The sequence below is a fragment of the Nelusetta ayraudi genome, unplaced genomic scaffold, assembly GCF_046127955.1.
Source record: "Nelusetta ayraudi isolate G7.1 ecotype Tasmania unplaced genomic scaffold, CSIRO-AGI_Nayr_v1 ptg000135l, whole genome shotgun sequence".
Classification (NCBI taxonomy): domain Eukaryota; kingdom Metazoa; phylum Chordata; class Actinopteri; order Tetraodontiformes; family Monacanthidae; genus Nelusetta; species Nelusetta ayraudi.
The window spans coordinates 3273452-3296625 of NW_027466185.1; the positions used below are offsets into that span (position 1 = coordinate 3273452).

The window sequence follows — 23174 nt, forward strand, 5'->3', positions numbered from 1 at the left end:
ATTGGCTAAATATTAAAAAAAAAAAAAAAAAAAAAACAACCTCAAACAACATTTTACTTATTAGCAACAACGGCTTACTATTATCTAACATTAAATAAAATAACAAATGTAAACTAAAACTGAAATGAATCTGTCGTTTAATCAGGGAAGGGCGTTGTTAAGTCCCCCCCCCCTCTCGCAACGCCGCCCACCTGGTCGCTAACCCGCCTCATCCGGCCGGTACATAGCTCCGTCTCAGAGAGAGTGGAAGACGCACACGCCTTGGGCATCTTGCATCAAGTTGTGTGTTTGTTTGTTTCACTACCGATCACCCTACAAAGCGTTTTCCCGAAGAATTATTGCACATCCAGAGTCGGACAGCACTTGAGAAGCGGCGCTATGGCGAGTTGGATCTTAGTTTTGATTCCTCTCTATGGAGTTTTGCGCGCAGAAGGTAAGACAAGTAGAACTGCCACTTGAAGTGGGCCGAATTTGACATTGCTGGTTTAAATATTTGTTTGCATATTTTTTCAAATTTCTTTTCTTTTAAAATGATGGTTAGCAAGTTAAGGGGGGCAAACCTTGACTCTTTGTTTTATTTCGTTGTGCATCTCACAATGATATAATAAAAGTCTGTTGCTATTCTATTTTGATATTGCCACTGGAACTAAACTCTGTGCTCCTCCCCTGCAGGGAGCAAGCTCACCTCTGTGGAGTGCTGTGGCCGTGGCAGGGAACGAGGCATCTTAAAAGGCGACTGTGTAGCCCTCCCCATCATCTCCAATAACTTGCACTGCAGGTGAGAAACACCTGGTTTCCCTCGCCGGGGACCCTTTTCCTCTGGGCCGAGGAAGGGTCAGAACCCCTTTGAAAAGTGGGAATGCAATGTGCTGCAGCGTCCATCCCAATTTAAAGGGCCAGTGCGTACGATCTAGCGGACTCTAGTGGTGAAAAGCAGGTTCATTTATTTAGTCATTAACTTAGTTTGATGAAAAGTGGAAAAGACAGCAGACAGGATTTATAGAATTAAACACACATACACTCATTGGGCCTTCAGATTGTAAAGGCATGTAAGCCCATATTTGTATATTACATCATCAAAAGCAGGATTGTTAACTTGAAATTAACCCTATAACACCCAACCATCCCATAGCTACCATATAAAAGGGAAGAGCCTCCAGGTAACTGCATAGCAAGGTGTTGTGGCCCCTGGAGCATTTTTTTTAAGGAACCGCCTTCCCAATTGACTGTCTGAGCACGAGAGGCGGTGATTATTGGAACGGCGCAACACCTGGCGAAACACATGGCTGCAGTCGGAGGGGGGAACATTTGTTGAGCGAGGAAGTGAAGTGAAGTCGTGCGTGTGTGTGTGTGTGTGTGTGTGTGTGTGTGTGTGTGTGTGTGTGTGTGTGTGTGTGTGTGTGTGTGTGTTTTACAGTATGGTCCAGGAGAAGTGCTGCAAAGCAGTCATCATCCACAAACTCTGCGACAGCGGCATCACGATGTACCGGGAACAGGGCAGCTGTGAGAAGCCCTTCTTCAGCGGGAGGGCCTGGAGTAAAGATAAAGACACCTCCAAGGTTGTCTGCGTCATCTGCGTGTTTTAGCTTCATACATGAGAGGGAGAGAGAGCGAGAGAGAGAGAGAGAGTGAGAGAGAGAGGGAGTCAGCCAAAAAGAATGTATACACACATCAGGAAAAGATAAACCTGCAAAGATATTTCAATACCAAATTTATTCAGACATCACGAGATCAATACAAGTTACTAGGGGTGTGAATCTTTCACTCACAAAACGATCCGATTCAAATCTCGACTCACAAGCTACGTTCCGATTCAAGGACGATTCATAAAAAATAGTTAATAATTTGGTATGATTCGATCCGATTCGGTTCAGTGCGATTCAATACAAATGGAACCGATGCACTCGGATCTCATACGTCACAGACCGATAACCGATTCAAATCATTTTATCTTTACACCACTACAAGTTACCTTTGGCCTCTACAAGTATATATACCAGACGTGGGCAAAGCAAGGCCTGGGGGCCATATGCGGCCCGTTAGGCTTTTTAATCCGGCCCGCCAAACTTGAAGAAATTATATTGATAGTAAGTAAATCAGAAAATAACTATTTCATCCATTTTTTTCAGTGTTTTAAGAGTCATTTTAATAAAGAGCTAAACACAGTAAGGCTTCAAAGACATTTTGTTGCAATGCTTTGTTCATTTTCAATTGACATGAAAGCACATGTTTTCTACTCATCCCATGGTATATTTTCCCCCCTATGAGGTGGGTCACCAAAACGCTGCATCCATCTGCTCCTGCTCCGGCCCTTCCCTCACATTTTCTTTTCCTGATGTGTGTATACGTTATTTCAACTGGCTGACTCACCGTATAATTTTCTTTTATCTGCCCCTTGTTGGTTCAGATGTGCTGCGACTGCTGTATGCTGGGCTTGGAGGAGGCCAAGCTGAGTTCCAGCTGCGATCTTCCTGGCCTGATGCTAAGCAGGCAGTGCGCGCACGCCGCCAGGACGTGTTGCAGAAATGCCACAAACAAGGAAACCGATCCGGAGCACAAAGGTGAAACAGACACAAACAGCCATGTGAGACCCTGCGCCTTGACACACAATACAATCAAAACACACACACGTACACACGTGTAATAGTGGCCGGGAAAAGGGCGCCACCTGGGTTTTTAAAGCACTCCTTATCTTGTTTGGATTTTTTAAGGCTATAAAAAAGGATCTTAGAGTTTTAAAAGATCCTTTAGTGGTCCTGCAGTGTTTAAAAACAATGCTGTTGATCATCTGATTTTTGTTTTTGAATCAGTGGTTGTCTGTCAGCATCTAGTCCTACACACCTAACATGAATATGAAATTCATTCATTCATTCATTTTCTATACCCGCTTCTTCCTGAGCTCAGGGTCACGGGGGTCTGCTGGAGCCTCTCCCAGCTGTCTTAGGGTGAAGGCAGGGTGACACCCTGGACAAGTCGCCAGTTCATCGCGGGGCCACATAGAAACAAATAACCATTCACACTCACATGCACACCTACAGAGAATTTAGAGTGTTCAGTTGACCTCACATGCATGATTTTGGACCGTGGGAGGAAGCCGGAGAACCTGAGCAGAATCCAGGCAGACACGGGGAGAACATGCAAACTCCACACAGAAAGGTCCCAGGCCCAGAATTGAACCCATGACCTTCTTGATGTGAGGCAGCAGCGCTAACCACTGCGCCACCGTGTCGCCCTGAATATGAAATATTCACAGAAATGTGTGAAATGCATAACGGTGTCCTACACAGGGCTTCTGCAAAAAAAAAGGTTTTATAGAGAAAGTAGCTTTCATGATGTTTGCAAAGTTTCACAGGGCAGCATAAAAGCTAATTGATGATGCTTCATGACTCCAAAGCACCCATTTAAAGTCTTAGCATTTCTTAGAATTATAAATTCACTTAGATCCACTCCCCAAAAAACTAAACAAAAAGCGAGCACAAAAAGACCCGAAAGAAGGCTGCTGCTCCACAGCTTTTCTATTATGTCCTTTGACAGGATCTGTCCACATCTTAATCAGGTCAAAACCCTCAGATTTTTCAACAGATTTAGATTTTTCTGAACTTGCAGAAGACAGGTTGTGTTGTTGTTTGAGCTTAAAAGTTTTCAAAAGAAGTAATTTAGCGTCAGGAGGGACAAAGGCTTGGCCGTAGCGGCCTGACTCGGGGTGGCAGCTGGGGTGCAGAATGCTGCTCCCAGACAGACTGGGTCACAGGCGTATTCTCAGGACTAATCCACACGCACACACATCCACACTCCACCAAATGCTGAATCCTGCGCCAACTGCCGTTGCCGGGTTTGCTCGGCGTTTTGGCTGTTGCACCTGCTTCCGGTGGAGACCGCAAAGTGGGAGGGACTACAGCTTTAATGGCTCGATTAGAGTTTCATTAAAGTTTCACACTGTGGTGGGTTTCTTGTCTGTGTTTGATTTCACCAAAGCGTTTTTCTTGCAGACCCGGTAACGGAAAAGCCAGCGGTCACGACTACGACCAGGCCCCAGGGAAGAAATCAGACCTGTGGAGGTCAGAAAACTTTATTGGCTCAACTCAATATGTGTTGAATGATGATGAGAGGTGGCAAAAGTATTAACATTCTATACTTTTGTCATCAGTAGTAGTTTTGACCAGTGAGCCATTATTGGATGTTTACACGTTTAACCAGATTTTCTCCATATTTATTTTTCTCCATGCTGAAAACAAACTTATTTGTGACCCCAAAGCCGAGGTACTCGGCTCCCTTTAAAATAAGATCTAGTTTTGCATTTAACTACATAGCAGCATAGTTCAAATAGCTCCACTTCAAGCAACAATAACTAAAATGCTTATGTACTTATATTGTACTCCAATATAAGGAGTAGAAACTGCAGATATGTTTGTACAGGTGTAGGGAGTAAAAGTAAAAAGTCATCAGAAATAGAAATACTCAACTAAGTAAAGGACAGATGGCTGAAAAATCTACTTGAGTACAGTAACTACGAAGTAAATACTTTGTTATTTCCCACAACTGACAATGACACACACTCGCATTGTGATGCCTCCCCTTTTATTCTCTGTCTGCTCTCAGACTCAATTTGCGCTCACCTGTGTGTCGGTAACGGTACCTGTGCCTGCAACGATGGCTATCGGCTGCAAAAGGACGGCGTGAGCTGTGAGGGTAGGCAACAGAAAAGATCCCAACACTCTATCGACAGATTGTCGAAAGCATCATCTTTATTTCCTGGGAAGCAGTGAGTAATTCGCTATATAGTGTTACATGATTTTGAGCAAGCACTGCAAGGAGCGTACTACACTTTCCTCATGCTTCTATGCGCTCAAAATATTTGGAACGTGCTGAATCCTTGCATGTTGAACATGCTGAACTACTGCATTATCAGCAATGAATGTGAAAGGCCGTGATAGCTTTGAGGGCCTTATGTTTGCCATTGGAAAAATGTTTTAATTCCTTTGTCCCGACGCCCGACTTCCCACCCCCAGATATCAACGAGTGTCTGAACGGCTCTCACCACTGTCCAACTGGCAGAGTGTGCATCAACACTCAGGGCTCCTTTCGCTGCCGGCGGGAAAAAATCTGTGGCACTGGCTACGAACTCTGGGACAACTCCTGTAAAGGTAACTCTTTGACCGTTGCCGGGAATGCAACCCTTTCAGTCAACACTGAAAACGTGACTTTTTTTTCTCTATGCGACTCTGCTCTTTTGCTTTAGACATCAATGAGTGCGCTCTGGGCACCCACAACTGCGGACCAGACTTTGTTTGCAACAACACTCTGGGCTCTTTTCGCTGCGACCCCAAGGACAAGTGCCGGGGCGGCTTCATGTCGGACACCGTTGGCAGCTGCATTGGTGAGCTTCATGTCGTCCTCGAGTATGAAGATTCTTTTTGGGTGTATGGAGGAAAGTCCCACCGAAAGTCTCACAAACCTCTCAGCCATGAAAGATGAGATTGAATGCAAACCTTCAGGAGGAAGAATTGCTATTTTTCTGACTTGTGGCTCAACAGAGATGTGGCTTAATTTCACTATCCAGATTTGCCAAGCCAATGACGTGTGTTTTTCCTCATCAGATATAAACGAGTGCATCACCCACGTCAACCCGTGCCCGCCGTCCCAGACATGCAGCAACACAGCCGGCTCCTACACCTGCAGCAGGAACACATTGAACTGCAGACGGGGCTTCCACCTGGCCGACGACGGCACGCGTTGTGAAGGTGAATGCGTTGTGAATTTTTCCCGCCAAAAGCCAGGTTGGCTAGCTAGCGGTTGATAATGTTAAGCTGGCACACTAATGTCTTTTTTGCCAAGCCTGTGCTAAGCATTGCATTCACTGGATAAAAATAAAAAAATAAGCACCTGATCTCATAATTACGAGAAAAGATCGTGTAATCATGAGATAAGGACATCAAACTGGGCTTTCCGCTTGAACAATCCTAACGATTTGAGATGCCTGCGCGGTGTTGACATACTAATATTAACACCATACTCACTTTTAAGAAATGCAAGTATTTAACAGTGTCTCAAACCGAAAGGTCGTAATAGCAGATTAACTGTGATAGTGCCGTCATTACCCACTGATTAGAAAGGAAATCTCGTAATTAATTACAAGATCCTGATCTGATAATTACAAGATGAGGTGCCTCCATTTTTTTTTATCCACTGAATACAATGCGCTTCCATACTAAATCGTTGGTGTTCACCGAGGACTTGAATCCTTAAGTTCTTTCAACATCTGGACTATTTCGAGTGTGCGAGAGACACATTGCACATTCCCATTTTCACGTCAATCCCAACTCCAACTATGCGTGCTTCCTGTTTCAGACATTGACGAGTGCCGCCAAGGTGACAACTGCGTCACCCATGGCTGTTTGAACCTGGTGGGCTCGTTCCGCTGCCAGTGCCGAAATGGATTCATTTTTGACACCATCAACAGGCGCTGCGAAGGTAAAGCTTTTTAATCTTTTTCACTTATTTGGAGCAATATGCGTAATCTACTATGTGGGTTTTGGCCATGAATGTCGGACTTCGTCGCTAACGTCCCCATCTGGACCTCTTTTAGATATGAACGAGTGCCTGAACTACCCCAAACGCATGTGCGCCCACAATTGCGAGAACACCGAGGGATCCTTCCGATGCAGCTGCACCACCGGCTTCAGACTCGCCCGTGATGAGCGAAGCTGCGAAGGTAGACCACTACACTCTCCAAACATTATCTTTTTGAATGGCCTTGGAAAGAAAACGTCTGCCTGTGTCTGGACAGACATCAACGAGTGTGAGGCGAGTCCTTGCAAGCAGGAATGTACCAACACGTACGGATCCTACAGCTGCTACTGTCAACCAGGTTACAAGAAGAATGAGAAGAATGAGAGCTTGTGCGATGGTAATGCTGGTACTCCATTGCTAATTGCCGATGCCAAAGCGTTGGGCTTATGTTGTTGTTGTTGTTCACCCTACCCCACCCATCACACTTCCTGCAAGATATCGACGAGTGTGCCCTGCAGACCGACAATCACCTGTGCGCCTACCACTGCTCCAACACCAACGGTAGCTTCATCTGCACCTGCCCGCCCACAGGCTACACTCTAGCCGCCGACGGACGAACGTGCCAGGGTGGGTTGGGGTGCCTTCGCGTGAGAGAAAGATTTTGAACGCGAGAAATACAGCCCATTGACCAATCGTCTCCCTCCACCTCGCAGATATCAATGAGTGCGTCGTCAAGAGCGACAATTGCACCGATACCGAGAGGTGCTTCAACATCCAGGGAGGGTTCCGTTGCCTTTCCTTCAAATGTCCTACCTACTACCGGGAAATAGGAACAGGGTAAGACACGCTTGAGATAAGCTGTTGCTATGGCTCTGTGTCACTCTGTGTGGGTTCTCTCCGGGTGCTATGGCTTCCAGCCACAGTCCAAAAAAACGCATGTGAGGTGAACTGGGAACTCTAAATTGACTGTAGGTGTGTGTGTGTGGGAGTGTGAATGGGTGTATGTTTTTTGTTTGTTGTTGTTGTCTTTCTCTGTGGCGCTGAGGTGAACTGATGACTTGTCCAGAGTGTAACCCTGCCTTGGCCCCATGATAGCTGGGATTGGCTCCAGCAGACCCCTGCAACCCTGAGTGCAGGAGGAAGCGGGTATAAAGGATGGATGGATGGATGAATGAATGGGTTATTATTCTTGGCTGACCCTGCCGGACTTGGTTCTTTCCGTCTTATTTCTGACTTCCTGTGGTGATGTTTGGCTTCAAAGGACACCTCTCCAAAGGTCTCGGTTGCAGGGTTTTCCTCTTAACCACTTTCCTCTGTCCTTCCGTCACTTGGTCCATGCATTTCCTATGTCTCCTGTCCAGTTCAGCACTCAGCGTTTCATTTTATCCCCACCATTCCAGCCGTTGCGATCGCGCCACTTGCGAGTTCACGCAGAACCCGTCGTCCTGTTTCTCACGGCCGTTGAGGATCTCCTTCTACAACATCAGCTTTCCCGACAACACGCCGGTCCCCGCAGACATTTTTCGGATGGGACCCTCCAATTCGGCGATGGGAGACGTAGTGGCGCTCCGCATAGTCTCCGGTGACATGGACGGATACTTTGGCGTGAGGCAGCACGCTCACGGTGGAGAAGTCTCGCTGCGCCGGCCCTTGTTCCGGCCTCGGGACTTCTTTTTGACCGTGGAGATGACGCTGACACGTTACGGGACGACACATCTGTACATGGCCAAGATTGCGGTGTTTGTCACGCACGCGCACTCCATCTGGCCCTCGAGAATTGTTGCTTTTTCGAGGCCTGACATGTAAAGGAACAGCTTGAAAAAACGGCTTTTTTCGATTCCATCCCCCTTCTTCTCTATGTTTTCTGCTTTTGTGCTTTTTTTGTTCAAACTTTTATTTTCAAACCATGTGAAATCATTGTCGCCAATGCCAAATTTGATTTGTTTTTTTCATGCCTAATATTTATTTTTACACCTTTCCTTTTTTGTTTTGCTTGCCATTCATTTCTTGCCTGCGTCTTTTGTTGGCTCTGTGCATTCACCAAAATATGATTTCCAATAAAGGCATCTTTCTTTCTTCTTTTGCCCACAACAAAGGTAAGGTGAGATTCAGTTCTGAGCTGTGAATAAACCTGTGATTTAAAAGTAACTTTGAAAAGTAACTGAACGTTCTGATTTTGGCGCAAGGCATTTTTCAGGAATCTACTCTGGCTTGAAAAAAGAGAGGTTAATTAGGTATTGGCAGGTGTGAGTGCGAGTGTGAATGCTTGTTTGTCTTTAAGTGGCCCTGTGATAAACTGTGGACCAAGCTGTCTTCGCCAAATGCCTGAATTGACTGAATTGTAAATGACAGAACTTTCAGGAATCCTTTTGTTTTCAGCACTGGGTTTTGTCTACCATGTCATGCACAGGAATACTAAAAGGACATCTCATACCACTAGATGGAGCCTTCTCGCTTTGCAGTTGGTGGCCGCTTTCGCGGTGCAGTTGCAGGTTTTTTTTCCTCTTTATTCTTTCATTTAAACTGATGACAGCCGTAACTCACGCGCTGTATGCATGGCATCTGTGTGCGTTTTCACTGGGATTGGAATTAATAAGTGACAGGGAAAAAACGGCCTCTCCGTCTTAGCTAACTGTGCATAAACACTGGCACCGTTTCGTGTTTCTGCCACCACTCTGGCGGTTCTTCCTCTGTGGTCATATCTAAAGGCTGAAACCAATTTTTTCCAGCGTTCACTTCCAAGCAGCTTTGCCGTAGAATTGGAGAAATCTCTTCAGGACAGATTACTAGAAAAATAAGCGCAGCCGTTGTTTTCCCTTTTTTGAGAGGGAGAGAGAGAGAGAGAGAGAGAGAGAGAGAGGAGAGAAAGACAGATAGAAAGACAGAGAGAGAGTCTCAGGTTCAGTCAGCACAGGGGCTGAGTTTGTGTATTAAGGCTAGTGTGATGGATGGTGATCAGACTATTGGTATTAAGTGGTTATCAGTTAATTTGCTGTGAGGGATTCCAGTGGAACAGTGGCACGGTTGCTCAGCTATATACGAGCAGCCCATTCACTGTAGTCCAGGAAATTTTTGGAGTGTGAACAAGCTAAAGCGTCCATTCATCCATGATTTAAAATGAAATATTTGGGAAATGCACAGTGTGTCTAAATTGGTCTGAGGGTCACATTTTGAAAGATGTCTTTGCCAGAAGTTATTGCTGACTTTACTGGAGAAAAAAAGAGAAAAACTTTGGCTAAGTCTTGTCTAAGACATTTGTGATCATTCCCATTGACAGGGCACATGCTGATCAAGTCTTACTGCTTTCCTTCCTTCAAAAAGAGTGTTTTTCTGTGGCTTTGGCTTCCTGGTCACTGGAACAACTTGGTCTCACCTGCGCACTACTAATGGCACGGCTCCTCTCTGCGGTTGGCTTTCAAAGTGTGCCTCTCCTCGGGTTGAGGAAACTCAACAGAACAGGGATTTTTTTTTCGGGGGCGATGTGGAATTAAGGTTTGGCCCCTCTTAAAGACACATAATCTTTGGATAACCATGTTGATTTGGCTGTTCAGGTATTGCCAAGTTTCTTTTTGGTGGCCGTTTGGTACAGAAAAAAATGCATTCTGTTGTCTTCACACATATGCAACATCCGTAAAATTCTCATCACGTCAGTCTGCCCTTCCATCACCCCTTTCCGGTCTCCAGAGAAGATCTCGCGCTTAGCCTGCGCTGCAGCAGGGACTGCCCAGCCAATATCGCGGACTGCTTTAATCAACCCATTCTGCTCATCAGCCACATCAACCTCGCCCTGCCAACCTTCATGCACTTCAGCGGGCCCGAGGGTAAGATGCAAACGTCTGTTCTGCGGTTGTGTCACTCAAACAGCCAGATAAGCGGAGGAGGCTTTTTTATTTGCTGTGATGACAACATTTTTAAACTTACAACTTACTTATTGACCATGTTTTTATGGGCCTCTGTGCTTTTCTTGTGAGAGAAACGGTCAACACAATGGCACACGTTGCTATTTCAAGTTTAGTGATAAAGCTTATACAGCACACTATTGTAGATTTAATTCCCGCTTTCATCCCAGAGTGCTATTGTTAAGTGTGCGTTTCAATTATAAATGCCTTACTTGAGTACCAGATCTCGCTTTGTGGTTCTGTTGCAATTGCACTTGCAGAGATATAATCCCATTTCTTCCATCAGAATTGGTTTTCCTGCGGACAAACATGCTGGCTGATCCAGGTCCTGACCCCAGCTACGCCTACGTCAGCTTTGTAATTAAGGTTCTACATCAAATCCAGTTCCGGTTCTGTTTCGATGTGCAAATGCGCTCCTTTGATGGATATATCATGGGTAAGGAGTATCACCCCCCTAGCCACACTCGATGATTCAAACAGATGTATTTCACCATTTCTCTCATCATTTCATTCTGTGTCCACGTCTCCTCCCACCCAGGTGTGGTTCGGCAGTTGAATCCCATTCCTGGACCTAGGAGCATTGATTTAGATGTGGAAATTCAGTATATGAAGTATGGCCTCATGACGCATTCCTCCGAAGTCTTCATCCACGTCATTGTTTCAGAGTTCTCGTTCTAATCTGAGGGTGAAAAGTGAAAGATGGGGCACCAGCAATAAGAAGTTGTGTTGTATAATATTTGAGAATTATTTAAAGGATCCAGTGGAGCGCCTGTCTTGCTGGGCATTAAATTAACATGAATGCTTAACCGGAACAAATTCAGCAAAGGCTGATGAGAATGTTAATAGTATTTGATCAATGACAAAAACAAACCCTATTTCTATTTGTCTTGCTTCTCTGTACATCCTGGGTACATCTGCAGGTTCACGGCCTCACGTGTAAACAGAGGTCTGAAAATGTGGTTTTCCAGAGATCTGTAGAGTTCATCATACAAGGCTGCTGCATGGGAAACTGGGACGAAACAGTGCATAAAGTATGAAAATGGGTGCAATAAGAGACCTTATAGGATTTGAACGTGTCAAAAAAAAAGAAACAAAGGGCTTTAGCCTGCTGGAAGACTTTAAAGGATCATCATAATTATTAAAACGTATTCCTCATGACATCCAATAGTCGTTGAGGCATTTCATGAAAAACCACAAATGGCAACCATCTGGAGCGACAGAGACGTTATTAGTTTCTTGTACTTTATGTGGAAAACATGAATATCTGTCGCAATCTTTGGTCTGTCAATCTGATGCTTGTTGAAATGTTTCTCTTGAGACGAAGGAGGGAGACCAAATGACTGGCCGGCCTTGCCTGAGCTCAACTATTAACACACCGTAAAATAGTGATTTCTTCCCTTAAAGCCCCCAGATGTCTTAAAAGTTATCTGTTTTTAAGGGTTACACGGAAAATAGTGCTGCTCTGTATGTTTTTTTTTTTAAATTACAACTTGGATTCAGACAACCATGAGTGCCAATATAATTGACAGTTAGTTTAATGTTAATATTTACTCCCAGCTTATATTCTATGATGTACCAGATGTGAAACAAAAGCCTTGTGTACTGACTTCATTTTTGTATTTTTTCTGATTTGTTCTGCCCAATTCATGACACTGATTCCGGCTGTATGAACATCTGTTAGCAATAAAGACTCTACTTGCCATTAATTGTGTTTATGTTTTTGAGTGACGGAGCTCTGTCATCGACCACTGCACACTAAATCAGCTGCCCTCATGTGAGCATAACTGAGGTCTGCAGAGGAACTTAAATTTATTGAATATCCTGCTTTTTTCCCTCACTGAAATTAAACTCCTCACATTCTCCAGCCCTGCCACACCATTTCCAGTTTCAATCTGACAGTTGAAGAAGAAGAAAAAAAAAAGCTTTTTATGAGATTGGGAACAATTGAATATTCTAATGCCAAGTTGTAAAGATGACACATTGTATGACACAAACACGTCTTACATCCATAAGCAACTGTCTTCCACTTATGAACAAGTGCATGACTCATGAACTGAAAAACCATCACTCAGAGATACAGAAACCGCACAATGGGTGTTTTGGTGCACAACAACGGTGGAACCAAAAAGTCTGAATTGTGGTACGCTTCAACATATTGAATCCACGGAACCTTTATTATTATTATTATTATTATTATTATTATTATTATTATTATTATTATTATTATTATTATCAGTAGTATTCTTATTACTACAACATAAATAACTAGTATAGATATGTATAGTATGGAGAAACGATCGGTTTAATTTTGAAATTCACGCAAGTTGCTTGTGAAGCGGATGAAAACAGGAGCACATGCTCCGACCCCGCCTTAACCCAGGAATTGGACCAATCGTGAGATAGAAGCGGGTCCGGATGTCCCACCCTTGCACGAGTCTCGGTCGGTCAAACATGGCAGCTTTAGCCCACAGCAACATGGACTTCAAGGCGTCGTTCTCCGGCAGTCTGAATGAAAAGCACTGTCCCGAGCACTTGCAGGCTCTAAAAACATTCACGACAGCGTTGCGGGACAAAGAGTACAGGTGAGGCTTGGGCGTTTTGCGGCATTTTTTTTTTTTTTTAAAAGTCCGGGGTGTTTGCTTGTCTGCTAAGCTATCGTGACGTTTAGCTTTTGCGTGCTGTCAAAAATCACCCTCCGTTGGCTGAAAAAAGGGGACCTTTTACTCTTATTATGGCCACTTCGTGTTTATCACTCTTAATATCTTAATATGTCTGCGTCATGTTACTTAAATGTACCTTTCCCAACTCAGCAAAGTTGCAGAGCTGTCAGAAAAAAAGGCTGCTTTACCGTCATTGGTCATGTTATCGTCGCTGCAGTCGTGCCGACCTCACGCCTACCGTAAAATGTACCCCAACACAGGCGAGAGCGCGCCTGTGATACTGGGTAATGATGTAATGAAGCGCAGTTAAAAGTAAATGAATGAATAAATGAATTAAGCAGATGCAGTGTCGCAACTACTACCGACTGTGGAGGACAACGACGCGTAACCACGGCAATGATACAACTGAATCACTCCCAGTCAAAATGAGCAGACGCACACACAGTTAACAAAGACGTATAATCAGTGGTGAATATGAAACGATTTGCAGTTTGTAATCCGCTTGCTTCATATTTACAGAGATTCTGTTGAGGAGGAAGCCTTCGCCGCTCTTTACCAGGTCCTGTCCCGGCTGTCTGATGATTTCAGCACCGCTGGTGATCAGGAGCTGCAGCTGCAGCTGATGGCGGAGTGTTTCCGGGCTCAGAGGAACGCCTGCGTGCAGAGCAGCCGCAACCAGACAGCGATCAGGTACACAAAGCGGTGATGAGGCTAAAGAATTAAAGAAAAGAGACGGTCGCTCCGTTGCTTGCTGCAGTGAACATCGGGTGTAACCTCAGACACCACAGAGCAGTGGGTGTTTCCACTGATGAAGCACATTTCCACGTTTCTTTCCAGCCCCTGTCAGAGTCTTGGCAAAAGGTATCAGAATAAGCATATAAATTACATCAGCATATAATAGTAATTTCTGTGGTATATAATTCTACAGTATAATCATGAGAGACCGTGTGTCTTGTGCAATCACTTTTTGTTATTTTAGACAACACTTCACACTATGCTCAACTTATTCTTTATATTTTAATATGCTTATTTTGCTTCTTTCTACTTTTTAAGGCTGGCGCAGGGAATGCACAATGATTCAAATGTGCCGTGTCATTGCACAAACTTCATTGTAAACAGATAATGATATATGATATGGTGTGTGTGTGTGTGTGTGTGTGTGTGTGTGTGTGTGTGTGTGTGTGTGTGTGTGTGTGTGTGTGTGTGTGTGTGTGTGTATACACACGCACGCACATACACACACATTCTTTGAATTCGGGACATAATATGTAGCCTTTTGAAAGTTGGAATAAGTTAATTCATCAGTTACGTTCAGTCTAAAATTCAGCCTTGTAAATTCCAAAAGGAGTTTGTTGCCACGATGCTTGTGTGTGCGCGTGACACCAGCGTGCATCACGTGTTTCTTACGTGCGCCTTATTCTTCCCCTAGAAATCTTGGTTTCGTCGACGTTTCCCTTAAACTACTGCCGCTTCTTCAAACAACCAATCTGGATGGCAGGTTTGAAGGTTTGCCCTGACTGATCCTTCATTTTAAGACGTTTCAGCCTTTACCATGTGGCCTTTGTTTAACTCATCCCATCATCCACCACCTTCTGTCGCCAAGCTCTGTGTTGCGCCATCCAGTTCCTGGGTAACTTGGCGGTTGGGAACCAAATGTGCAAAGACGACATTTGGAGGCAGAGTTTCCCGAATCTCTTCCTGTGAGTGTTATGCGCTCCACGCCACAGTGACATGATCGCTGCGGTATGCAATGCTGAAAATGTAGTATTAAATACTTTAAAACCAACGATAAACATACATTTCAAATTGTTATGTTATTTAAGTCGTCCGTCTCCTCGCCTCACCCACATTCATTACTGCATCAGGCAGCTGCTCAGCGTCAAGGATGAGAAAGCAGTGAGCTACGCCGCCATGGTGCTCCACACCTGCCTGGATGAAGCCAAAGTTGAGGAGCTGTCAAAGCCGCAGAACATCCTGGTAGCGTTCAAGGTGATGGAGCTGTGTAGGACCCGACCTGACCTGGACTGGACGTAAGCACATGTCCCTGCTGAGCAGTTAAAACAAAAAATAAAATAAAAATAAAATCTCCCACACAATTCCCTTCAGAATAAACTGAATTGTTTTTGCTGGCATTTGTTTTATTTTCTTTTGCAGTGTTTTAATTGCCACCCAACATTTCCTCAAATCCTCTACCCTGGTCAAGAGCATGTACTGTGGGATGTCTCACCATGAAAGGTACTGATCAGTTGTTCCCTGGGACAGCTGTAAGATGTCTGCAATCCTTCATAGTCTGACTAATTTCTATAGGTTCAAAATGTTGAGTTATCTAGCTGAGATTTTTCAATGGTTTCAAATAATGTCATGCTGTGTAATCGTAATTACACAGCAAATGCCGCCAACACCGAACTACAAAAAGACAAAAAAATTAGCAGTGTATGCACCAGTTCAATTGTGATTTCTAAGTTTTACAATAATTTCAATATTCCATGCATGTCTTCAGAAAACTTCTAAAAACTAAACTAAATGAACCACGATTTAATTATTTTATTATTTGCTGTCCACGTTGCACGGCCACATTCAAGGCGAAATCTGACAGCATTGTTTGTTCACGTTTCAGAGTCACCCTTTTGGAGCTGATCTCTGCGCAGCTGAACGAGGAGGGCTCTGAGAACTGCGGCGTCCCCCCCGCTGTGGCTCACTTCCTGGCCGGCTCCTTCCAGAAAGGTTGCGGTGCTGTGCTGACGCTCGCCACCGGCTCCATTTCCAGCGATGAGGTACGAACAGTGAGGCAGGCCGGCTCTGACTCCAGCCCCTCCGTTTGCATTGTGCTGTTTTTGGCATTCCCTGGTGGAAGTGTCCGAGTCTTTGCCCAGTGGCTCTGAGTATGAACCTGCCTGCCTGTTGCGATTCCCCTTCAGGTCCTGCAGGAGGCGCTGACTGTGATCAGTCTGCTGGATGTCCTGTGTGAAATGACCTCGGACCTCAGGCAGTTTATGTTCCTGCAGGACTACCCCGACCTTCTCGAGACCACCGTGGGTGAGTGGAGACACTCTGGGGGTGGATAACCATACTTTTCCCTTGAAATGTCATGATCGTTGACTAATTTTGCGATTGTGCCTTTAATTTGTTGATTTTGATCATGGTGAGAACACAGGACACATCACGCAAATTAATGTGTTTTTTTAGGAGCCAACTACAATACAAAACAATTTAACAGTGTAAAAGTAATAAAATAATAATAATGATAATAGTAGTAAAATAATAGAGAGCTAGAGAAACTTGAAACAAAATTATCAATCTTATCATGCAAATATCAATCCAATACCAATACTCACCTTGGTTCCGATACCATTGATCCCTAAGCCCTAAGACACACATATATACCCATCAAATGAGTCAATGACTGAAGTTTGGGCGACTCATATTAGAATAAAGACCTAACATTCGCAGAGGAGTCTTTACTGTCAATGCTAAACCTTTTTGTGTCCATCTTTTAATACTACTACTACTACTACTACTACTACTACTAATAATAATAATAATAATATTGATAATAATAATAATAATGATAAACTTTTTATAATTAAATTGTTTGATTCTACATTTTTAAATCTGTTTGTTTCTTATTTTTTCTTCCTCCCCGTCTCTCCACACCGTACACGCAGAGCTACTGGAGCAGGTGCACGCCATTGGAAAGGCCAGCAAGAACGTCTTCAGCGCCGCGCAGAACTTCAGCGCGGAGGGCGACTGCTCCGCCCACTCCCCCGTCATCAGCTTCAAGGCCCACCTCATCCGGCTGATCGGGAACCTGTGTCACGGCAACACCGCCAACCAAAACAAGGTAATGGACGGGCCAGTGAGAGGCCTCCAAAATTTCAAAGGTCAGTCAGTCTGATCAGTGGAGCTGAAATATGTTGTCTTCATCCAGTTTGTCCACTTGGATATATTACTAGAAATTTATAAAAGCAAAAAATCCAAACAAAAAAAGATGTGTACACATATAATCCTCTTTCCCTTAGCCCAGAGAAGAGTGACGTAGAAATTCAGAAAACTCCCTCAAGTGTCTTCCGAACTGAAATACAGCCTCCACCAGAATGTCCAGGTTCCAGTCATATCGATCACTCTTTTCATACTGAAGTTGCTCATTCCCAAAACTGACTCGGTAGCGGCAGTTTTCCCCAAACCATTGTGGATCTCATCCAACCAACTCCATGTATTTGACCCTTGCCTTTCTTCACCTCCTCAGTTCGTACCTTCGCTCAATCCACCTCCTCCACTCACGGCAACGGTCAAACATAAGTGGCAGCAAAAACCTGCTTGGACTGAAGCCAAATGCCCTGTTAAAGTCACCCTGTTTGATCACTTCTTTTGAAAAGGTGCCACATCTTCAGCTCCAGTCGTCCCGGGGAGTTTGACCCGCAACAACTCGGGTTCCTTCTGTTAAACATTTCCTTCCTCACTTCAAGTCCTTTTCATTGCTTCCCCTCCACCGCCTCCACCTTCTCCTCCTGCCACTAATATACAGAACAGATCGGCAATAAATACCAGGGGAGCTGGAGCGTCGGAGCCGGAGCCTGGACCTGGACCGGTGGCACCCTGTGTAGACCCTGTAGCGCCTAATAGGAAGGGATTTGTGGAATGCCTGCGGGATGGCCACCTTCGGCTGGCCTCGCCGTCATTTTTATGGATGCTGATCTGTGGTCTGACGGCGGTCAGAAATCACCCCCGTATCAGTTTTCACCCCTTCCAGTAAACCCAATGTCACTCCTCCTTTCACCTTGGGGATGAGATCGCAATTTTAGATCCCGCTGGCAGTCCGTCCGTCCGTCCGTCCGTCCGTCTGTCCGTCTGTCCGTCCACGTCTTTATTGGTCTGGACTCTAACCTAAGCAAAGTTGGATGTGAGCGTGTCCTCAAAAAAAAGAAAGAAAGAAAGAAAGAAAATTGGAAAATGCTAAACGGCGCAAATGACATTTCCATTCTTCTGGCAGCCGGAACGTCGTCTTGTTCCTGGAGCTCCACCGCGTGCAGAGGTTCAACCGCAGCGGCGAGGGGAGGTAGTGGGGGTGGTGTGGGGGACCGGGGGCCAATAATTAAGCATATGGAGCCTTACCCTTGACACAGAGCTGATGGCCCCGTCCTGACTTCAAGCCTTAAAGGAGCCCCGTAAAAGCTGAAAAGGGTTCATTGTGTCTTCATAAGGTAAATGTTGTTATTAGCATTTTTCTTTTAGAACAGACACAGTATTACACTATTTTGAGATGTTGTAGCCTCTCCCATACCTGGAGCGACGTCATGGAAGGGAGGGGTGGACCGACAGCTGATATAAATGCATCACACAACATCACCCAGGTGACGGAAGCTACCGTTGAAACACGTAAGGGTACGGAAATAGCATCGCAAAATAGTCATGCGTGTGTTATAAAAGAAAAACACTAATAATAATAATGAGCCCTGTAAAAAAAAAAAAAAAAAAAAAAAACTGCGGGACATTTTAGTACATTTACCCCTTTAAAGAAATGTTTTCTCTATTTTAAAAGCCATTAGCGGCCTCGATCGGCCACTAACGGTCGCACTCCGAGCCCCGCCGCGCCGCAAGGATGACATCACAGGCGTAATCAAGTGCGACCACTCCGTCCTGATCCATATCATCAGCAGGACCTTGGTCAACATAAATGTCGCCCACATCCTGCAGTAAAGCGTCGGAACTGCTGTAAAACGCTGTGGAAAGTGGGTCTGACTCAAGGTCTGGTTCCCTTAGGTAAGAGACCTGGAGGGCGTCCCGCTCATCTTGGACAACTGCAACATAGACAGCAACAACCCGTGTATCCTCCCAATGGTCTGGAAAGACAAACAACTCGTCTGTTTACATGCACCGTGATTCAAGTTTACCCGAGTCATTGTCCGCGTGCCTGCCAAGACGTCCCCTCAGTCCCTGTGAATCGTTTTTACTGACACTTGATGCTTTTGCCCAGGAAATTTTGGTGGCTTTTTCTTTTCCTTTTTTCTTTTTTTTTTTTTTCTTAAACCATAAATAAGCGTTGTGTCAGTATTTCGTTGCCACAGTGTTTAAAGCTGGACAACCAGGCTTTTTTGGAATCTTAACACGAAATTGAGCTCGCAGTCAATTTGCTTTTGGGTTGCGTTTTTTTTTTTTTTTAAATTTTGTTTTTGTTTTGTTTTTTCAACTTCACCGGTCGTCGTCCAGTCCACAGTGGCTATTTTTTCTTCATTTGTGTTGAATTATTCCCCCCCACTCCACACTGAAATGTTTTCATAGCCTCATATTTACAGGCGGGCAGGAACGAAATATTCCAAACACCTCAAACATGATGCAATCCAAATAGAGGAGCATTACTAACTCGGCCTCAGAAATTACCATACAATCGTTGTGTCACGCTGGGTAAACTTCACCGCGACGGGGGCCAATTTTTTGGATTATTTCTGACAGTGATAATTCCGTGCTGTATGTTTTTCTTGCCCTCCCTTCCCCCTTTTTTTCACGGCTGTTTAAGAAAACCCGTGAGAACGACAACCATTTATGTTTCTCGCAGCGCACTCGTCCCCCCGCCGAGCGTCCCACTAACGTTTTTCTTAACCCTAACCTTGGCCTGACGGAAGGGCGTCGCGCCAGGTCGCCTCCAGTCTGAGCCTTGGCCTTTGTCCGCTGACGTGCTCTGCTTCATCTTATGATCGTCCAGTCCTGGGGTGGCCAAACTTTTTGACTCCTGGGGCCAGAATGGGTTGTAAAGTGTGACAGAGGGGCCGGACCAGGAGCAGATAGATGAAGTGTTTTGGTGACCCACCTCATAGGTGAAAAATATATATATAATGGGATAGGTAGAAACCGTGCTTTAATGTCGATTTAAAATTAACAAAAGGGTTACAACAAAATGTGTGTCTTTGAAGCCCCAGGGTATTTAGCTCTTTATTAAGATGACTCTTGAAACACTGAAACGATGGATGAAACGCAGCTATTTCATCATTTACTTACTATTAATGTCGTTTCTTCATGTTCGGCGACCGGATTAGAACGCTTAACGGGCCGCATATGGCCCCCGGGCCGTAGTTTGCCCATGCCTGATCTAGTCAGTAGATTCAGAAGTAGGGAAAAAAGTGGATTTTTTTTGTCCGTGGTATGCCTTATATCTTCCCTGTCAAATCCAGTGACAAAAAGACAACCGTCCTTAACCCCCCCAAACACCTCCAGTTATCAGCCAGTGGGCCATCTTCGCCATCAGGAACCTCCTTGAACACAACGCACAGAACCAGGAGCTGGTCGCCAGCCTGGAGCGCCGCGGGACGACCGACTACTCCGCCCTCAGGGAGCTGGGATTTGCGGTGGAGGAGCGAGATGGAAGCTTGCTGCTGAAACCCACGAGGAAGGACTCTTAAAGATAAAAAAAAATAGAATAAAAATCTCATGCCGACTAGTCTTTCTGCAGGAAGGACGCGGGGTGCATGCGCACGTGCGAAAACATGTACCTCACGTGTGACGTCTGCAATTAAAGTGATGTCTATGAGCTGCTCCACAGCTGCATGTTTTGCATTCCCTCTAACAATTAACAACGCAGCTGGCAAAAGATTACGCGGGGGGAAAAAGTGTCTTAGGAAGCTATTTTATTTATTTAGGAATTTGTAATGAGCTTTAGGTTCTCACTAGTGGTTGTGTTCTAGCTAATAGGAGGTTAAAAGACATTCTTGACATATTAAAAAAGACCAATAATAAAAGCCTGACCTAGGCAATGGGAAATTAGTAGTCTGGGGGAGGTGAGCACACGCTGGCACCTTCGCAAGAAGGACGCTTTGTGTGTTTTGTTTTTTTTAATCCAAAGACAAAAGAGCACCGCAGCGTCCGGGCCCTTCAGTTCTCGCACACACTGACGTTCTCAGCAGGGGTCAGGGTTTAATCCCAGGCTGCCCGTGACTTCTGCTGTAACCCAGGAACGGAGAGTGAACAGAACGTGATGTAATCAACCCCCACCCGCAGCCCCCACTAGTGTCGGCCACTTACAGGCTTTGTCTTTTTCCATCCTCATTCAAAACTCTTTAAATAGGTGCATACAAATACTGTCGTTAATGGCATGAACACAGTCGGGCAACTGATAAGTGGAAAATGAAATAATTGAGTAATACTGACCTGCATGGTAGTAATACTGTTTTAGTCGAGCTGGTTCGCTTTTGTATTGCTTTCTAAGCCATTTGTGACTTGAAGCAATCGGAGAGACTTGTGAATGCCTTCCGATAGTCAACCTTTCTGCACAAACAATTTCTCATCTCTATTTAAGACATAATTGCAACGCATTGGGACTAATAGCTTTGGCGATGTTTATTATATGAATGGACTAAACTAACCTGGTTGGGGGGGGGGGGGGGGGGCAGAGGACTGTAAAATAATGTCAACATTGAAGTAGGAACAAAGTAGGAAAGCACAGGTGCAGTTCTGCTTTGATTTTTATTTTGTGAAAGTATTAATGAGTTTTGTCCTGGAGATGCTGCATGCTACTGTTTAGTAGACTTCTTCAATGTCTGGACTTAATTTGAAAATGCTGTTTAAGGTCAAGAGTTTTTTGTTTTGTTTTGTTTCTATTTTCCTGGTAACAGTCTGTCTTCCCAATAGACATCATCGTGATCTTAACACATCAGCGTATTATTAACGGCATAAGAATTACAGGGCTCCAGTCGGAGACAGGCGACTGACTTTCACACACCTGCCACCTTGTGGACAGACGGCCGTGTTTGTTTAACATGACTTTTGTCGCCCCTGGGACAAATATTTGTTATTAATAATATGTTCATTTTTCTACCCCTTGCGTATCCTTCTGCATCTTGTAAGGATTTGACATCCTCTAAATAAAACTTGTACCTGGAGTACCGTCTGCAATCTTTTATCTTTTTTTAATAGAGAAGAATAAATAAATGAAACCATGTGCTGTGGCTGCAGCTCGCCGAGGTCAAAGATAGAGCAAGGCCACGCCGAGCGAGACCGGGAGCATTAATCTGCAGGCTAAGCTGAGCCGTTTTGACACCTCGACAAAGCAGCGCTTTGCGGTCCCGCCCACGCCCTGCCCCACCCTGTTTGCACTACCTCTGATTTTTTTTCTCCCCCTTTCTTTCTTTCTTTTTTTTTTTTTTTTAATGACAAAAACGCATCGAAAAACAATCGGCCGCCGCTCTCCCCTCAATCCGCCCGGCATAGTGAAGGGGAGCTTACTCGGTTCCGGTCCCCAGGATTTCAGACGGCTAACAAAACAGCCGTTACTCGCGCTCCACTGGCTGGCTGCAATGCTTTTCAGGCCCACAGGAAGGAGGCTGTGCGAGTCAGCCACTGGCTTGAATGAGGTGGCACGGTCGCTGCCGCCTGCTCACCTCGTGTCAGCCAGGGCCAGAGGTTCCCGCATGGCGGGCTATACCACGGCTTTATTATGTGTGTGTGTGACTGTGTGTAACTGTAAAAGAGGGGAAATGTGACATAAAACTCAAGAGGCATTTAAAAAAAAAAAACAGACTCAATTTTTATTTGTTTAAAAACAAAACAACCATTTCATGTTTGTGAGCAGCAGTCGGACCGAACAGACAAAGTTGCAGTTGCTTGATAGAAGGTCATTAAAGCGCGCTTCTAAAACGCAGCCCTTTTGTCTCGACGAACTATGGAGAGGCGAGAAATGCGGAGAGTGACGGTATACACAAGCTGGCGCGTCTCTGAAGCTTTTTTAACCCCTCCTTCACCCCCACCCCGTGACTGCCTCGCATTTCCGAGTTCCTTTCGGGAAAAGATTGTGTCTGAATTCTCAGATCGCATCTCAGTCGACTTCGGTGAGGAGGGGAAGATTGACTCAAAGGCGCACAGTTCCAATTAGCTTACAGCTCTCAAACCTAAAAAACAAAACAAAAAAAACAACAATAACGCACAAAAACACTTGTAGATATTGTACGTTCTTTTCCTTCACCTATAAATGACATAAAGTGCCACATTCCTCGTAGAAAAATATACTCTTCAAATTGTTCCGTAAATTTATAGAAAGCCTCCGTAAACATTAGCCAAAAAAATAGCTCTTGGGGGAGGTGGTGGTGGGGGTGGAGGGGCTCGATCCTCTTTTCGCTCC

General features: G+C 44.9%; 2 protein-coding genes across 6 annotated transcripts; both read left to right on the forward strand.

Annotated features, from left to right (window-relative positions):
• The first annotated feature begins 226 nt into the window (after positions 1-226).
• LOC142877198 (fibulin-1-like) lies at positions 227-12095 on the forward strand. 3 transcript variants are annotated; one of them, XM_076011624.1, is made up of 17 exons: positions 227-433; positions 673-778; positions 1418-1559; positions 2408-2561; positions 3990-4058; positions 4600-4689; positions 5010-5144; positions 5240-5377; positions 5598-5741; positions 6349-6471; positions 6587-6712; positions 6788-6907; positions 7006-7137; positions 7224-7347; positions 10195-10331; positions 10696-10845; positions 10948-12095. In XM_076011624.1, the coding sequence occupies exons 1-17, from the start codon at positions 379-381 to the stop codon at positions 11085-11087; spliced, it is 2085 nt and encodes a 694-aa protein (XP_075867739.1). In that variant the 5' UTR covers positions 227-378; the 3' UTR covers positions 11088-12095. The 3 variants fall into 3 exon arrangements, with proteins under 3 accessions (XP_075867739.1, XP_075867741.1, XP_075867740.1); XM_076011626.1 differs by lacking the exons at positions 10195-10331; positions 10696-10845; positions 10948-12095 and adding an exon at positions 8890-8971; XM_076011625.1 differs by lacking the exons at positions 10195-10331; positions 10696-10845; positions 10948-12095 and adding an exon at positions 7911-8881.
• A 720-nt stretch (positions 12096-12815) lies between these two features.
• Positions 12816-21939, forward strand: atxn10 (ataxin 10). Of its 3 annotated transcripts, XM_076051697.1 has the most exons (11): positions 12819-12991; positions 13589-13759; positions 14499-14575; positions 14673-14769; positions 14935-15099; positions 15224-15304; positions 15687-15843; positions 15988-16105; positions 16735-16910; positions 18830-18893; positions 20279-21939. In XM_076051697.1, exons 1-11 carry the CDS (start codon positions 12825-12827, stop codon positions 20461-20463), a joined length of 1458 nt encoding a protein of 485 aa, XP_075907812.1. In that variant the 5' UTR covers positions 12819-12824; the 3' UTR covers positions 20464-21939. The 3 variants fall into 3 exon arrangements, with proteins under 3 accessions (XP_075907814.1, XP_075907813.1, XP_075907812.1); XM_076051699.1 differs by lacking the exons at positions 18830-18893; positions 20279-21939 and adding an exon at positions 17316-18823 and having other exon boundaries at positions 12816-12991; XM_076051698.1 differs by lacking the exon at positions 18830-18893 and having other exon boundaries at positions 12817-12991.
• Positions 21940-23174: the final 1235 nt, after the last annotated feature.

Bases quoted from the DNA above. Each gene is read 5' to 3' on its own strand.
- LOC142877198 (XM_076011624.1), top strand. From the start codon at position 379: ATGGCGAGTTGGATCTTAGTTTTGATTCCTCTCTATGGAGTTTTGCGC. The intron at 5,742-6,348 runs GTGAATGCGTTG...TTCCTGTTTCAG, and splicing joins CGACGGCACGCGTTGTGAAG to ACATTGACGAGTGCCGCCAA. The intron at 6,713-6,787 runs GTAGACCACTAC...GTGTCTGGACAG, and splicing joins TGATGAGCGAAGCTGCGAAG to ACATCAACGAGTGTGAGGCG.
- atxn10 (XM_076051697.1), top strand. From the start codon at position 12,825: ATGTCCCACCCTTGCACGAGTCTCGGTCGGTCAAACATGGCAGCTTTA. The intron at 13,760-14,498 runs GTACACAAAGCG...TTCTTCCCCTAG, and splicing joins CGCAACCAGACAGCGATCAG to AAATCTTGGTTTCGTCGACG. The intron at 14,576-14,672 runs GTTTGCCCTGAC...TCTGTCGCCAAG, and splicing joins TCTGGATGGCAGGTTTGAAG to CTCTGTGTTGCGCCATCCAG.